Here is a 17,467-nt window from a genome sequence, read left to right as displayed (position 1 = left end):
AGCACTCTCCTCCACCCCATCTTCTCTCCATGGTTTCAGTCGACACTGCAGCTTCTCTCTTCTATATCCCCCTTTTTCAAAAGCACAACATCCATCCTCACTTATGAGTTAGGGCTCTCTTCAGTGCACTCCAGCAGCCTCCATTGCTGTTGCAGTTCCTAACCCTACCATGGCCTCTATTTCCCAGGCTCCCCTGCAGTTCTGCAACCCTTTCTTCCTGTCAACAAGAGGCCCAACCTGGTGGGGAAATCAGGGGACAAGGGTGAGGGCAACACTGACCAATGTTTTGACTACTGAATACTTTGACTTCTGTTAAAGCAACACTTTATCAAAATGTTCCACGTTTTGCACTTCTTAATTTTGCTGTCATCTTGATGATTCTATTTTAACAACCTTCCCTCAGTTAAGTTTTATTTAGATTCTAAAGCACCTTGCACTTCTCTGAAGAATACACACACAGCTTGAGACGCAACACCTGTGTGTGTGTGTGTGTGTGTGTGTGTGTGTGTGTGTGTGTGTGTGTGTGTGTGTGTGTGTGTGTGTGTGTGTGTGTGTGTATGTGTGTGCGCGCGCATGTTTGTCTGAGTGCGTGTAAGTGCGTGTGCCTGTGTGAATGCAGTATGTTTGTGTTGTTCTGACTGACTTCTCTTACGAAACACCAACACGATGCAACACACATATTTCATATCTTCTCCCTCAGCAGGAAAACCACTCAGATTCACCTGGGTGATGTCTGCAGCAGATGACCATAACTGTATTTGTAGTTTACATGACTGAGCAGTGTTCTGTCCTCAGATAAGCTGATGGACCTGAAGCAGGGAGACAATGCGTCCATCTTGAAGTCCTTCCCTCCAGTCACGGCTAAGCCCACCAAACAAAAGACCACAACCCTCGCCCCGGCCTTGAATGGTAAGATTCAGTGATGAGTGCACTTTCGTTTATAATAATGTCTTTGTGCATTCATGTTTGTACATGTGTGTGACCATGTATGTGTTTGAATCATGCTACATCTGAGTTTAATAGTTTGTGAATGGTTATGACAGACAGACAGACAGACAGACAGACAGACAGACAGACAGACACACAGACAGACAGACAGACAGACAGACAGACAGACAGACAGACAGACAGACAGACAAACAGACAGACAGACAGACAGACAGACAGACAGACAGACAGACAGACAGACAGACAGACAGACAGACAGACAGACAGACAGACAGACAGACAGACAGACAGACAGACAGACAGACAGACAGACAGACAGACAGACAGACAGACAGACAGACAGACAGACAGACAGACAGACAGAAGCTGAGAGAGCTGCCAGGGAATGCTAACACATCACAGTACGCTATTCATAACAAACTTCTCACTCTGCGGTTCTCAATCTCATCATCTGTCTTTCTGTAGCCACGGGTGACAACTCCTCTGTGTTCAGCTCTCTCCCTGCTTCGGAAGTGGACGCCATGGGCAAGAAGCGCTTCGTAGGTAAGGACACATGCATTATAACATTCTTCAACAAACCCACATGATTAAACTCACAGTGGACAGGGCCGGGGAATCACGGCTGTGGCGCTGGTACAAAAGGGGGGAAATTGATCTTGCAACTGGATGGCTGCTGAGTTAATAATCCTAACAACAATCCCCTATTGTTGGGCCCTTGAGCAAGTCCCTTAACTCCACAACATGCGCTCCATCCAGGCGCGCTGCGCTGCACTGCAGCTTGACCCTGTGCTCCTCTCACCTGTGTGTCTGTATGATGTGTGCAGGAGGGAGCTGTGACAATGGACAATGAAAGTTGTATTGTATCACTGTGGACATTAGCCTGGAGAACAATAACCTTTCGTGCTTCCTCTTAACGCCAGTTGTTTAGGATTGTCTTGCCTGTATTCACTATCCAGATTCTTGGATGAGCTCCAGTTGACTTAGAGCTCTTGTTTACGGAGTACAGAGGGGTATACTACAAAGCAGGATCAATGAGTTAGCCAGCTAACTTTGATAACAACACATTTTCAGGTTCATTAAGAAAGCTAAACTTCGATATGTGTTTTTGGTTGTTGAGTCAGTTAGACTATGCTCATTTCAAGCTTATCTTTAAAAAAAAATGTAACGTTATTTCATAATATAGTATTTAGGCAAGTTAGCTGGCTTACCAACCTGGTCTTAGAGCATTTCATATCATTCTGTACGTAAATCCGAAGCACTCCATTTGGTATTTTATTAGGATCCCCATTAGCTGTTGCAAAAGCAGCAGCTACTCTTCCTGGGGTCCACACAAAACATAAAACATAATACAGAATGACATAATACAGAACATCATTAGACAAGAACAGCACAAGGACAGAACTACATACATTTTTAAAAAGACACATGTAGCCTACATATCAATGCATACACACAAACTATCACATCATTTAGTATGATATGTTGCGAATTACAATTCGTATGATATGTTACGAATTTGCAAAACGTACAATATTTTACAAATTTCAATTTGTTGTGGCTAAAGTTAGCTATGCTAGGGGTTAGCGTTGAGGTTAGGAGTTAGGTTAAAGGGTTAGCGTTGGGGGAAGGGTTAGCTAGAAGGGTTAGGGGAAGGTTTAGCTAACATGCTAAGCAGTTGCAAAGTAGCTAAAAAGTAGTAAGTAGTTGCAAATGAGCTAAAGTTGTCTGTGATGAGATTCAAACACACAACCTTTGGGTCGATAGACGTTCGTGTTATACACCCACACGTCTACCCTCCTTTCCTTTTGGTTTGCCTTAAGTAACCTTTTGTCTTATGTAACCATACCAAACCTAACATATACTTTTTTTTCTTCTTTAAAAAAAAAAATCTTTATTTTAACAGGGAAAACAGACTGAGACCTGGATCTCTTTTACGGCTGTGCCCTGTGTAAACATGTTGACATGTACAGTTTTAGGCATACAGACAAGAACATTTCAAACATACAAAACAAAGACACAATTCAACAGAAACAATCACAGACAACATCATATTGATCCTCCATAACATTTTTTAAATGGGCAAGGGACACCAGAGTGTCTAACTTAAGTTGGATCTGCAGTTTGTTCCATAAATAAGGTGCAAAGGAACTAAAGGCAGTCCTACCCAACTCTGTGGAGACCGCAGGAGTCTCTAATGTAATCCACATCTGTGATCTGGTTTTAAAATTAGTATATCTAGTGGAAATTAATGATGATATATATGGAGGTAGTTTTAAAAGAAGTGCTTTATAAATAAACAAGAGAGCATGTTGCTCTCGTCTCACAGATAGAGAGGCCCAACCCACATGTTGATATAGGATACAGTGATGAGTTTTGTAACTATCACCCGTGATAAACCTGAGTGCACAATGGTAAATAGCATCCAGTGGTTTTAATATGTTTGCCGATGCATGCATATAGATAATATCACCATAATCTAAAACGGACATAAAAGTAGCCTGCACAATTTGTTTTCTAATTACGGAGGACAGACAAGCCCTGTTTCTGTAAAGGAACCCTATCTTGAATTTGAGCTTTTTTCCCAATTCAGTAACATGTTTTTTAAAAGAAAGCCTATCATCTAACCATACCCCTAAGTATTTATATGCAGAGACCTGTTTGATTTCAGTACCATCCAAGCTAGTGATTACAAAAGTGTTTCTAACTGAGAGTTTAGACCTAGAAAAAAACATGACATTTGTTTTCTTAGCGTTTAAAACAAGTTTAAGCTGTAAAAGAGACCCCTGTAGTATCCTAAAATCAGACTCCAACTGCATTAAAGCTTGGTCCGCTGTTGGAGCAATAGAGTACATCACTGTGTCATCTGCATATAAATGGAATTTACAATATCTGACATCATCACCAATGTTGTTTATATAAAGTGAGAACAATAGTGGGCCAATTATTGAACCCTGAGGGACACCTTTAAGTAACTATAAGGGGTCAGACTTGACCCTGTCGACCATGACGGCCTGAGTTCTATCTTTAAGATAGTCATAAAACCATCGGCAGGCATCAGTGCCCAGTCCTATAGATGACAGCTTACTCAAAAGGATAGCATGGTCTACAGTGTCAAAAAGCTTTTGACAAATCTACAAACAACGCAGCACAGTGCTTTCTATCATCTAAGGCATTTGCAATATAATTTACAACAAGCATAGTGGCTGATGTGGTACTGTGTTTAGATCTAAAACCAGATTGATTGGTGCTAAGAATACTGTTAGCAGAAAGAAAAGAATATAACTGTTTGTTGACTATAGATTCTAGGATCTTTGCCAGACAAGGGAGCCTAGAGATGGGTCGATAGTTATCCAAATCACTACCGTCACCTCCCTTATGTAATGGCAGAACAAAAGCTGCTTTCCACACCTTAGGGATAATTCCTGTGCTTAATTTTAGATTAAAAATGTGTGTCACTGAACCAGCAATGATAGGTGCAGCACACTTAAGTAAGTACGGGTCTAAATTGTCAACGCCTAAGGATTTCTTAGTATCAATGGCACACAGGGCAGCGAGAACCTCTGCTTCGGTTATTTTCTGGAAACTAAAAACAGGGTTACCATTTTTCAGACTAACGGTTGAAAAGCAAGACGAAAAATCAACTAACTGGCCAGTGCCACAATGGCCACTTTTCCTTTCAAATAAAAAAACAATTTCAATACTGATTTCAATGTCCCAGATTTACATTTACTATGTTATGTCTAGTCTATGAGACCAGGCTGGGCTTACTTACTCCTTTATACTGCTTTGTAGTATACCCCTCTGATGTGAGAGATGTAAACAATAATACAACTATACTGCTGATCATAAGCTGTTTGAGATTTGTTTCAGTGGCTGCAAAGTATAGGAATTTGACAAATATTAAATTAATTTCCTGTTTGTAATTAATGTGTCTTGAACCCAGAAGGAATACAATATGTGGCACTACATTACAGTGCATTGAAATACATTTAAGTAAATCTGTAGTTGCAATATTTTTCATTATCCAATTGTGTTCCTCTGTAGCTCAGTTGGTAGAACATTGGCCTTGCCACAGCAGGGTAACGGGTTCGATTCCCGCAATCACCCTTACGTAAAATGTATGTACGCTTGGTTGTCGCTTTGGATAAAAGCGTCTGCAAAATGGCATATATTTTTCTAATTCTACAGACTTCTGTCTTTTAAGTTATTATTGTTTGAACGCCAATTCTTCCATTTCTCCTGCAGCCCCTCATGTGATCTATAAGACTGACAAGAAGCCAGACGAACCGTGTTCCATAACAAAGTCCCTCAGCTTCTTCCCTGAGGAGGAGGGGGTGGAGCAGAACGTCACCGCACCCCCCCGCTTGCCCCCCTCCAACCTCACCGTGGTTACTGTAGAGGGATGCCCCTCCTTCGTCATCCTGGACTGGGAGAAGACCGACAACGACACCACAGGTTAAGGGGGAAGTGTGCTTGTGTACGTGCGTGCGTGCGTGTGTGTGCGTGCAGCAGCACATACCCAAAGAGGTTCATAAAACACTCCTGGTTATGGAAGAGTGAAGTCCTAACTCATAAGACTCTGTTACAATGGGTATTTTAATAACGTTATGAAACTCCATCTGTGCTCAATCAGGATATTTCTCTCCACAATGAAAACAAGTTGTGGAGATTTGAGACTACATATTTTCAGAGCGCTTTCTTTGGGGCCAATCCTTGCCAACCCCACCCAAATCCTCTGAATCCTGTGTCAAATGTTTATACTTGCCTCGTTAAGATGCTGCTGTGCCCATTTAAAATGAAATTGTTTATGTTAATATCCCATCTGTATGATATGAAGTTGTAAAGATGTAATTAAACATGTTGTGTGTGGATGTGTGGATTCCATGTGTGGATTTCCTGCTTCCCCTTTGATAGAGTATGAGGTAATTTCAAGAACCCATGGACCCAATGGAGAAGAGGTGTCCATCCTGACCACCAACCAGACTCACACTGCAGTGGAGAACCTAAAACCAGAGAACAGGTGTGTGTCTATGTATGTTTTTGAGTGGTGTGTGGAGGCTTGCTGGAGCAGGGTTGGGTTGGTAAGGCTCAATGGCTTTATTAATGATGCTGGATCCTGGTCTTGGTTTTGGCTGGGATCTACAGATTCAGAGTATTAACCAGATTTACCAGAACCTACCACTGGGCTGGATTTGCTCACCCACAGACCACCATCTAAACATCACACATGGAACAGCCATTAGAATTGTGTGTGTGTGTGTGTGTGTGTGTGTGTGTGTGTGTGTGTGTGTGTGTGTGTGTGTGTGTGTGTGTGTGTGTGTGTGTGTGTGTGTGTGTGTGTGTGTGTGTGTGTGTGTGTGTGTGTGTGTGTGTGTGTGTGTGTGTGTGTGTGTGTGTGTGTGTGTGTGTGTGTGTGTGTGTGTGTGTGTGTGTGTGTGTGGGAGAGAGAGAGGTATTGAGTGTTAGTGTGTGTGTCTGTGAAAGAGAGAAGGGGAGATTAAGGCAGAAAGAGAGAGAGGGAGGGAATGGCCTCGATGCACTCAAGGCTGTCTGGAGAATAAAAATATCAAGTGTCAGTGTTGGAGATGGGTGGAATATAAACTCAAGCTCCACAAAAGTTAGCATTATGGTGAACAAGAGTGACTAAGTTTTCCTTTACTGGGAAAGCTATCAGCATGGCATTCGGGATTGAAAGTATATTAAAAATGAGATTTCGGTATTTACTGAGCTAGGCACACCGGTGCCTTGACACCGTGTTGACTATTTATCTTTCCCTTCTTTTTCAGTTACGAGTTCAAAGTGAAACCCAAGAATGAGCTTGGGGAAGGGCCTGCCAGCGAGCCAGTGTTGTTCAACACAGAGTCAGGTAGGTGTAGAGCGGAAAGGACACCCAGCCAATGTATTGGATTACACTTATGTAATGGAGCCGGAATGGAGGCCAGCTCCAGATAGAAGTTCTAGGATTAGCTTATCTTTCCCATAACCTAACATTAGTCCCTGATTCAATCAGATCGAGCGTTGATCCGCGTTGGCCGACAACCGCATAGTGGATGTTCTGGTGGTGTTGGAGGTGTAACTGCGGTATGACCTGACAAATCAGTGAGCGGCTGCTTTTATATGTCACAAACCACACCTTTTCTTTCTTAGATCTGATATCATCTAGCACTGAAGCGTTGATGGAAAGAATGCAAAACTGACGTTAGATCAGTGTCTAGACCTAGGACCACAATTCCCACCATTAGCATCGTAGAGCCCCATTAGTTGCGCTGGTGAATTAGTAAATGTCAATCAGCAACCACACTGTCTGTTTCAATTGTAATACTTTGCATTAGCCTGGCTTAGCCTCTAAGCTAAGTATCTAACAGGATCCCTGATAGCTTTCCAGACGTGTCTCAAATTAGTCACTTGTTAATAGGACATCTTAGCCTTTAGCTAATGGATATGTGTAAATAGTTAGCTGCTTGCTACCTATTTTTAGTCATTTAGCAGACGCTTTTATCCAGAGTGACTTCCAGTAGTGAGCGCATACATTTTTCATACTATTTTTAAACTGGTCCCCTGTGGGAATTGAACCCACAACTCTGCCATTGCAAGCACCATACTCTACCAACTGAGCCACACGAGACCCAGGGTGAAAAATAACCTCTGCGACCACTGGGCTGTTATTGATTGAGACCTATCCTGTCTTTCGGTCCTGTCTTTCAGCCAGGTTTTTCATCAATCCCCTACTCCAGTGGCGGTCGGTGCCTTTTTTATGAGCAGGGCCTTATTTCTATTACACCATATTTGTCATTCATATTCCATTCACCCAGCTCAATGTAACATCGATAGGTTGAGGTTACTACATTATACTCAAATTTTCCCTGTATCCTTCATGAGGTAGCTACAACCTAGCCTATGAATGAACATTTACAACATAGGTGCACATGTCTAGAGAATTTTGAATAATCAAGATGACAGACAGTGACACATTCAATACCGCCTTGCTTACCTGCTGCATCTAGCTGATCTAGGGTGTAATCATTAGTCCAACAGTTGCAAATAAGAGTTTCTATTGGACAAATTCAGGTATGTTTATCCCCGTTTCGTTCCGTTTGCTTCCGTTTAAGAAACGGTTTTCAACAGAATTGGCAGAATGAATACACCACTGACAACACGCAAACAGTTCACTTTCATAGCAGTTCCAGTGTTGGATAGCCATAGCCAGCTAGCTAACATAGAGTTCCTCTCTGTTTGAGTAGGGTGTGTGAGTAGGCTAAACTAGCTAGCTGTATTTGCTAGCTAAGTGAAAGTAAAAAAATAATAAAACCAAATCTCTCTCTCGCTTCTTAATTTTGGAATAAATTAATTTGTTTAAAACTGTTCAACTATTGTCTTTCTCTCTTTTTGAGTCAACTAATCACCGCATTTTATGCACTGCAGTGCTAGCTAGCTGTAGCTTATGATTTCAGTACAAGATTCATTCTCTGATCCTTTGATTGGGTGGACAACATGTCAGTTCATGCTGCAAGAGCTCTGATAGGTTGGAGGACATCCTCCGGAAGTTGTCATAATTACAGTGTAAGTTTATGGAAGGGGGTGAGAACCATGAGCCTCCTAGGTTTTGTATTGAAGTCAATGTACCCAGAGTAGGACAGAAGCTAGCTGTCCTCCAGCTACACCATGGTGCTACCCGACAGAGTGCTGAGGTTACTGTAGACCTTCATTGCAAAATAGTGTGTTTTCGTCAATTATTTGGTGACGTGAATATATTTAGTATAGTTTTTAGTAATGTTTCACTATTTTTATTTTGATGAAATTCACTGAGGAGGATGAATCCCCTTCCTCCTCTGAGGAGCCTCCACTGCCCTACTCCCGTACACAGCACACTCCAGGAAGAGATGGAGAGCTAACGCCAGGGTGCAACATTCCGAAGGGAGTGTATAGGGACCTGATCATATTGGACATTGATAGGCATTGAGTTTAAGCCCTCATGGTCAGGGAAAACTCTTGACCCAAGTCATAGTCACATAATAGTTACAGATGGACCAGATTTTCGGAGTCATATCATATCCGTTATGCACACTAAAATACTAAATCAACTCAATGAGCTAATTTGTTCCAAAGCAACATTGTGTCCAAGCAGTAATAAGACTCCACTGATGGGACTGGGCTGGGCTAATGTCCAACCCTGTGGTGATAGCGCTAATAGAGAAGAGTGATTGGTCCAATGGTTCTTTTCCCTGTAGTGAAATCCCTGGGAGACACAACGTTTTATGTGCTAACTAGAACAATGTGCTAACCAGGACAATGTGCTAACTAGAACAATATGTGTTTTTGTTGTAATCTGAACCATGGTTTTAATATTATCTGTTACTGCCCAAGCGTGAGTATTGTTCTATTACTGTATTAATGTGGTAATAATGGACTGATGTGTGACTAACGATGCCTTCTCTCTTTTACTCTCTCTCCTCTGTAGCGGACCCTCGGGTGAGTGAGAATGTCTCAGGTGAGTGGACTCTCAGTATGTCATGTTCACACATCTTTCCTCCCTAGTTTGTATCCCATTCTCTGTGCCTATCATATCAATCCTTAGATCTTGTTTTCTCTGCTGCCTCCAGGTAAAGATGCTATCTGGACACAGTTCCCCTTCAAGGCAGATTCCTACTCGGAGTGTAACGGGAAGCAGTATGTGAAGAGGACCTGGTACCGCAAGTTTGTGGGCATTCAGCTGTGCAACTCCCTTAGATACAAGATCTACATGAGCGACTCGCTCACCGGTCAGTATAGTATAGTAAGAGTGTTTGTCTATGTTTTTTCTGTCTATGCTATACCTTGTATCTGTGCATGTACGTATATGAAGAGTTTATAGGTTACATTGGAATTTTGAACAAGGTTTAACTAACCAGAGCCATAACCTTTGACCTCTGACCTTGTGCAGGCAAGTTCTACAACATCGGGGACCAAACTGGTCATGGGGAGGACCACTGCCAGTTTGTAGATTCTTTCCTGGACGGACAAACAGGCAGCCAGCTATTGGCCGACCAACTACCCAGCCGATCAGGTAGAGTACTGGGCCAAATACTGGAACCCGTTAGAGACATTAGTGGGAAAGAACCGTAGACACATGTACAGGTGCCCATAACCACGGTTCTTGGTCACTTTTCAATGACTACTGAAGTTTGCGGTTTCAGGGTTAACTATGGGAAACACTGATCTCTAGACTATGTTAAAAGACCATTCACATTCCAAACCATTTGTAAAAGAAGGGTTCTCATATTCCCTCTGCTCTATTGTCTCAGGTTTCTACCGGGCTATGCGTCAGGAACCGGTCAACTTCGGCGAGATCGGAGGGAACTCGCACGCCACCTACGTTGGCTGGTACGAGTGCGGAACACCCATACCTGGGAAATGGTAAGACCCCTCCACCAGAGGGGTGGCCAGGAAGATGCCTGACTGGAAGAATGATGATCTCACCAGGGTGAGAGGAGGACTGAGGAGGTCTCAGTGGCCCTTGAGGTGGGCTTCTCCCTCTTGTTACCATGGAGACTGTGTCAGTATGTTACCATGGAGATGCATCTGTCTGTCTGTCAGATGGTGATGGCCCACATTCCATTGTATAAAAGTTTACAGGACCATACCTTGTCATGGAACTCTGAGTTCTTTTGTCATATCTCCTTAGGGGATCTATTCAATCCGCATTACGGAAGTTCAGCATTACAGTGTGATTGAAATTTAAAGGCAATGTTCCTGCTTTAGCAGAGACTGCTTTTACGTAAACACTGCTTATGTCGGCTAAATCCGAAATGACCTTTAAATTTCCATCACGGAATCTGTTACTCTTCAGCTTTACAGATTGAACCGAGCCCTAAATCTCATCTCACTATTTATCAAACACAACATGAGGCAGTACTCAAAACCTGTAAAAATGTAAGAGAAGTTGATAAAGGTATTTCAGAGTGCTTCAAGAGGTTACATATGAACGCCGGAAACTGTTGGGAAGCTGGCTCCCTAAAAATGTAATAACGTGTATGATGTTATTTATCAAGCAGTTGTTATTCAATGTTTCTTGTGGTTTATATTAGCCAGTCTGCTAAAAGGGTTGCTATAACACAAAAGCCTCTGCAAAAAAAGAAAAAAAGCATTATACACGCACACGCACACACACACTAAATTCGTCACTCATACACACATACTCAATACCCTTTCTTGATTGGTCCTGTAGGATTAACAGTTGCTGTTTGCACAATATGAAATTATTATTTATATTTTACCACAGCATTTTTGACTACTTGTTTCTGATATGCTAGAAGGGCATTCTAGAATGGACATAAAAAAACATAACGGGACAGTTGGACAAGATATCAGGACACCTTGCAATCATGACGCAATATTCGCCTACACATGCAGACCGTACTTGCTACAAAGTTACAGAAATCTAAACCATCAACCACAGTAACGGAAATTGGATACATTCAAAATAAAGGTCCAACGAGGAAAAACATAGCTAGCTAGCATTGATTTGTTCATGCAGAGACATATATTTTGGAGCATCTGATGATCTAACGTGGTGAGTAGGGCTGTTGAGGTGACTATTATCGCCACACCGGCAGTCATGAGTCATGACTGCAGTAAAATCCTAGGTGATTTTATTCTCCTCTTATTCTCCTCTTATGCACTCTGGACATGTGTTAGTAGTACCCAACTCGCTAATGATCAACAGGTCCTAATGGCCTGGTGATCAGGACTCTCTCTAACCACTCTGACAACAATGCAAATGCAATCAAAAATCACAACACTTATCATCAGAACAGTATGATGCATTTAAATCTCACCTCACTATGATGATCAATTTGAAGAAAGAAGTTCAGCAACAGGTTGAAACTGAGTGGAAAACATGGACGTTGTGGATGTTGCTTCAAAGCCAAACACAACGAAATGGACGCTTTCAAAGGTGATGACTAATTCAAAACACCCATATGCATATTAGAGCTTACGCATGTAGTCCTATATAAACTCAGCAAAAAAAGAAACGTCCTCTTACTGTCAACTGCATTTATTTTCAGCAAACTTAACATGTGTAAATATGTGTATGAACATAACAAGATTCAACAACTGAGACAAAAACGGAACAAGTTCCATAGATATGTGACTAACAGAAATGGAATAATGTGTCCCTGAACGAAGGGGGGGGGGGGGGGGGGTCAAAATCAAAAGTAACAGTCAGTATCTGGTGTGGCCACCAGATGCATTAAGTACTGCAGTGCATCTCCTCCTCATGGACTGCACCAGATTTGCCACTCTTCCACCAAGGCACCTGCAAGTTCCCTGTCATTTCTGCAGGGAATGGCCCTAGCCCTCACCATCCGATCCAACAGGTCCCAGACGTGCTCAATGGGTTTGAGATCCGGGCTCTTCGCTGGCCAAGGCAGAAACCTGGCATTCCTGTCTTGCAGAAAATCATGCACAGAATGGCTGTGCGTGATTTCCTGCAAGACAGGAATGTCAGTGTTCATGCTGGAGGGTCATGTCAGGATGAGCCTGCAGGAAGGGTACCACATGAGGGAGTACCACATGAGGGAGGAGGATGTCTTCCCTGTAACGCACAGCTTTGTGATTGCCTGCAATGACAACAAGCTCAGTCCGATGATGCTGTGACACACCGCCCCAGACCATGACGGACCCTCCACCTCCAAATCGATCCCAGTCCAGAGTACAGGCCTCGGTGTAACACTCATTCCTTCGACAATAAACGCGAATCCGACCATCACCCCTGGTGAAACAAAACTGCGACTCGTCAGTGAAGCGCCCTTTTTGCCAGTCCTGTCTGGTCCAGCGACGGTGGGTTTGTGCCCATAGGCGACGTCATTGCCGGTGATGTTTGGTGAGGACGTGCCTTACAACAGGCCTACAAGCCCTCAGTCCTGCCTCTCTCAGCCTATTGCGGATAGTCTGAGCACTGATGGAGGGATTGTGCGTTCCTGGTGTAACTCGGGCAGTTGTTGTTGCCATCCTGTACCTGTCCCGCAGGTGTGATGTTCGGATGTACCGATCCTGTGCAGGTGTTGTTACACGTGGTCTGCCACTGCGAGGACGATCAGCTGTTCGTCCTGTCTCCCTGTAGCGCCGTCTTAGGCATCTCACAGTACGGACATTGCAATTTATTGCCCTGGCCACATCTGCAGTCCTCATGCCTCCTTGCAGCATGCCTAAGGCACGTTCACGCAGATGAGCAGGGACCCTGGGCATCTTTCTTTTGGTGTTTTTCAGAGTCAGTAGAAAGGCCTCTTTAGTGTCCTAAGGTTTCATAACTGTGACCTTTATTGCCTACCGTCTGTAAGCTGATAGTGTCTTAACGACCATTCCACAAGTGCATGTTCATTAATTGTTTATGTTTCATTGAACAAGCATGGGAAACAGTGTTTAAACCCTTTACAATGAAGATCTGTGAAGTTATTTGGATTTCTACGAATTATCTTTGAAAGACAGGGTCCTGAAAAAGGGACGTTTCTTGTTTTGCTGAGTTTATAAGCCAAGGCCCCAAGTTTTTTGGGGGGGACATAAAAGACTGAAAACAGCAAATCAGCTCCAAGTGATCTTAATTTTGGCAATCGGTTCCAATGTATTCCCACACATAATAGAGAGATATATAATCGCATATAAATGTAAGCAAGGGTTGAAATTATTAATACTTAGTCAAATATATCTGTTTGCCCTTATTGCGGGCAATTTGCTGTCTACAAATTTGTAATTATGTTCCGGCCCCCTGACCAAAAATATAAAATAAAATAAATACTGATTTGACATTTGGTACATAATTGGTCTAGCTTAAAATAAACAAATTCAGAGTTGGCCTACAATTATACTGAATTTGTATTTGAATTTCCTCGTAATAACCACTGGTGAGTGATGTGAACATGAATTTCTGTGTTCCCTACTGTTGCAGTCATGATGCAAGTGGAGCTATGCTGTCAAATCCTCCCACGTTCCTAGTTTGACCCGTCGTTTTCAGCAACTGATATTTTGGAATTTGGTTATCATATTGGAAGGTTTACTAGCAACAAACTACAGTGCATTCGGAAAGTATTCAGACCCCTTGAATTTTTTCACATTTTGTTAACCTGTTGAGGACCCCTTCAAGATAGGATCCCGTTAACGGGATTGATTTTGACAACAGCCAGTGGAAAATCAGAGCGCCAAATTCAAAACAGCTAAAATCTCATAATTCCATTTTCTCAAACAATCAACTATTTTACACCATTTTAAAGATAAGACTCTCGTTAATCCAATCACATTGTCTGATTTCAAAAAGGCTTTACGGCGAAAGCATAAAATTAGATTATGTTAGGACATAAACTTCACAAGAAAAACCACACAGCCATTTTCCAAGCAACTAGATGCATCACAAAAACCAAAAGTACAGCTAAAATATTCACTAACCTTTGATGATCTTCAGATGGCACTCATAGGACTTCATGTTACACAATACATGTATGTTTTGCTCGATAAAGTTCATATTTATATCCAAAAACCCCATTTTACATTGGCACGTAATGTTCAGAAATGTTTTCCCTCTAAACCTTCCGTGGAATGAGCAATGAGCACACATATTACAGAAATACTCATCATAAACTTTGATCAATATACAAGTGTTATGCACAGAATTATAGATAGACTTGTCCTAAATGCTACCGCTCTGTCAGATTTCAAAAAAGGTTCATGGCAAAAGCACAATTTGCAATAATCTGAGTACAGCCCAGAAGACACCAACAACTAGCAAACAGAAACCCGCCATCTTGGAGTCAATAAAACTAAGAAATTACATTATAAATATTCACTTACCTTTGATTATCTTCATCAGAAGGCACTCCCAGGAACCCCACCTCCACAATAAATGTTCGATAAAGTTCATATTTATGTCCAAATACATCCATTTTGTTCGCGCGTTAGGTTCACTATCCACAACGCGCGTGCTTACTTAGTCCAGACGAAAAGTAAAAAAAGTTATACTACAGTTTGTAGAAACATGTCAAACGATGTATAGAATCAATCTTTAGGTTGTTTTTAACATATATCTTCAATAAAATTCCAACCGGACCTATCCGTTCTCTTTAGGAGTGAATTTGAACTCAGCTTGCTCCCAAGTCCTTGCGCGTGACTGTACCCATGCCTTATAATGGGACACCTACTTCCTTGGGCTGTTATTCCCATCATATTCACCATAGAATCCTCAAACAAGGTTCTAAAGACTGTTGACATCTAGTGGAAGCTTTAGGAAGTGCAAAATGAACCCTAAGTCACTGTATGCTGTAAAGGCAATCACTTGAATAAACTACAACCTCAGATTTCCCACTTCCGGTTTGGATTTTTCTTAGGTTTTTGCCTGCCATATGAGTTCTGTTATACTCACAGACATCATTCAAACAGTTTTAGAAACTTCAGTGTTTTCTATCAAAATCTAATAATATGCATATTCTACCTTCTGGGCCCGAGTTGCAGGCAGTTTAATTTGGGTACGTTTTTCATCCGTCCGTGAAAATACTGCCCCCTATCCCGAAGAGGTTTTAAGTGACAGCCTTATTAAATTGACTAATTTGTTTTTTTCTCATCAATTTACACACAATACCCCATAATGACAAAACGAAAACAGATTTTTTGAAATTTTTGTATTCAGACCCTTTGCTATGAGACTCGAAATTGAGCTCAGGTGTATCCTGTTTCCATGGATCATCCTTGAGATGTTACTACAACTTGATTGGAGTCCACCTGTGGTAAATCCAAACGATTGGACATGATTTGGAAAGGCACACTCCTGTCTATATAAGGTTCCATAGTCGACAGTGAATGTCAGAGCAAAAACCAAGCCAAGTGGTCGAAGGAATTGTCCATAGAGCTCAGCGACAGGATTGTGTTAAGGCACAGATCTGGGGAAGGGTACCAAAAAATGTCTGCAGTTTTGAAGGTCCTCAAGAACACAGTGACCTCCATCAGTCTTAAATGGAGGAAGTTTGGAACCACCAAGACTCTTCCTAGAGCAGGCTGCCTGGCCAAACTGAGCAAACGGGGGAAAAGGGCCTTGGTCAGGGAGGTGACCAAGAACACAATGATCACTCTGATAGCACTCCAGAATTCCTGTTTTCGCTTTGTCATTATGGGTTATTGTGTGTATATTTATGAGAAAAAAACAATTTAATCCAGTTTAGAATAAGGCTGTAATGTAACAAAATGTGGAAAAAGTCAAGAGGACTGAATACCTTTTGAATGCACTGTACTTAGCTAGCTCTAGCCTATCGTTTGATATCAATGTGATCTCCTCATAATGAACAGTGTGAGTGTCCTGACGAGAAGGCAAACTTTTCTAGCTATGCCAGGCAAAATCTGGTATCATCAGCTCATTGTTATGGATGCATCAAAATTAATTTAAATAGAAAACAACTTAAACAAACAAATGCAGCTACTTTGCTGTTATTCTGGCTGCAGAGGTCGTGATGGTGTTAACCGTAGCTAGTTGGCTAGCTAGCAAGCAAGGGACAAGGACATTGCCAGCGAGCATGGCAACGGAACATATAGAATGAACAACTGTGGCTCACCCATCAATAAACAAACAAACTGGGTCGCGCCTCTAGCAACATTTAGAAAAATTCAAAAGTTTAATTCTCTTAAATTTTTATCAACCGTTTTTTTTGTATTTCTACCGGTAAATTGACACTACTTAGTCCATTATTTACAAGGTAATATACAGAACAATATTTCTGAACTCCCATTAAGTCTCAACATAAAGTTTGTACTGCAAGGTGGTTCTACTGACTTCAGGTGTGTCAAGCACTTGGAAAAACACCTGAATGGGTTCTGTAGCCAATGAACGACCAAATAAGAGAAACGAGCATCAGATACTGAGGCCTTGTAAGATTCAAGGGCTCAGTTGGAAAGAACAGCATACGGGATGCTTTGTTCTTTCACTCATCTGGAGTCATTTCAATTTAGAGAATGTGCCAGGAATGTAATGTTATGTGGACTGATGCACATTGGAAGTGACCCAAATTGTCCACCTCTGGGGCCTGTTCAGGAGGGTGCAACATCGGTGTTCAAATGGAAACGTATTGTGTATGTACAATGAGGAAATGTCCATTTTATACAGTACATCCATCTACAACATGCTGAACATTTCAACTCACCAATGACACCCTTTGTCTTTAGCCTTGCAATCTTTTGCTACATTTGGACCAACCTGTTTGAGTTTAAATATTAGACAACCATGTCAGTAAAGGCTTATTTTTATGTGGAAACCAACAACCTAATTAAGATTGTTTTACATTGTGTATAGCTGCTCACAAATGGCTGCAGGTGTTATTTTCAATCCCAATTGTTATGTTAATGTTGAACAGAAAATTGTATTTTTGTTTCAGATATGTACAACCATTCCTGTATCTATTTTCTACAATAAATCCTTAAGTATGGTTATTTTTAACTACTGCTCTGACTGTTGTAAATGCATTGGGCATATCTGTATGTGTGGTGTTCATATGGTCATAGAATTAGC

At 41.8% G+C, this 17,467-nt stretch overlaps 1 protein-coding gene across 2 annotated transcripts in view; it reads left to right on the top strand.

Annotated features, from left to right (window-relative positions):
- Positions 1-17,395, top strand: part of LOC106582004 (target of Nesh-SH3) — a 46,166-nt gene extending 28,771 nt beyond the window's left edge. For both annotated transcript variants that reach the window (XM_045704657.2, XM_014164629.3), the window contains 10 exons: positions 188-262; positions 796-909; positions 1,414-1,491; positions 5,194-5,403; positions 5,863-5,968; positions 6,735-6,814; positions 9,407-9,436; positions 9,549-9,707; positions 9,869-9,991; positions 10,230-17,395. In XM_045704657.2, coding sequence (XP_045560613.1) covers positions 188-262; positions 796-909; positions 1,414-1,491; positions 5,194-5,403; positions 5,863-5,968; positions 6,735-6,814; positions 9,407-9,436; positions 9,549-9,707; positions 9,869-9,991; positions 10,230-10,345 — 1,091 coding nt within the window. In that variant the 3' untranslated portion in view covers positions 10,346-17,395. The remainder of the gene's footprint in view (positions 1-187; positions 263-795; positions 910-1,413; positions 1,492-5,193; positions 5,404-5,862; positions 5,969-6,734; positions 6,815-9,406; positions 9,437-9,548; positions 9,708-9,868; positions 9,992-10,229) is intronic.
- The last annotated feature ends 72 nt before the right edge of the window (positions 17,396-17,467 follow it).

The sequence above is a fragment of the Salmo salar genome, chromosome 21, assembly GCF_965601325.2.
Source record: "Salmo salar chromosome 21, fSalSal1, whole genome shotgun sequence".
In the NCBI taxonomy this organism is placed as follows: domain Eukaryota; kingdom Metazoa; phylum Chordata; class Actinopteri; order Salmoniformes; family Salmonidae; genus Salmo; species Salmo salar.
This window is presented reverse-complemented; position numbering and strand designations above follow the sequence as displayed.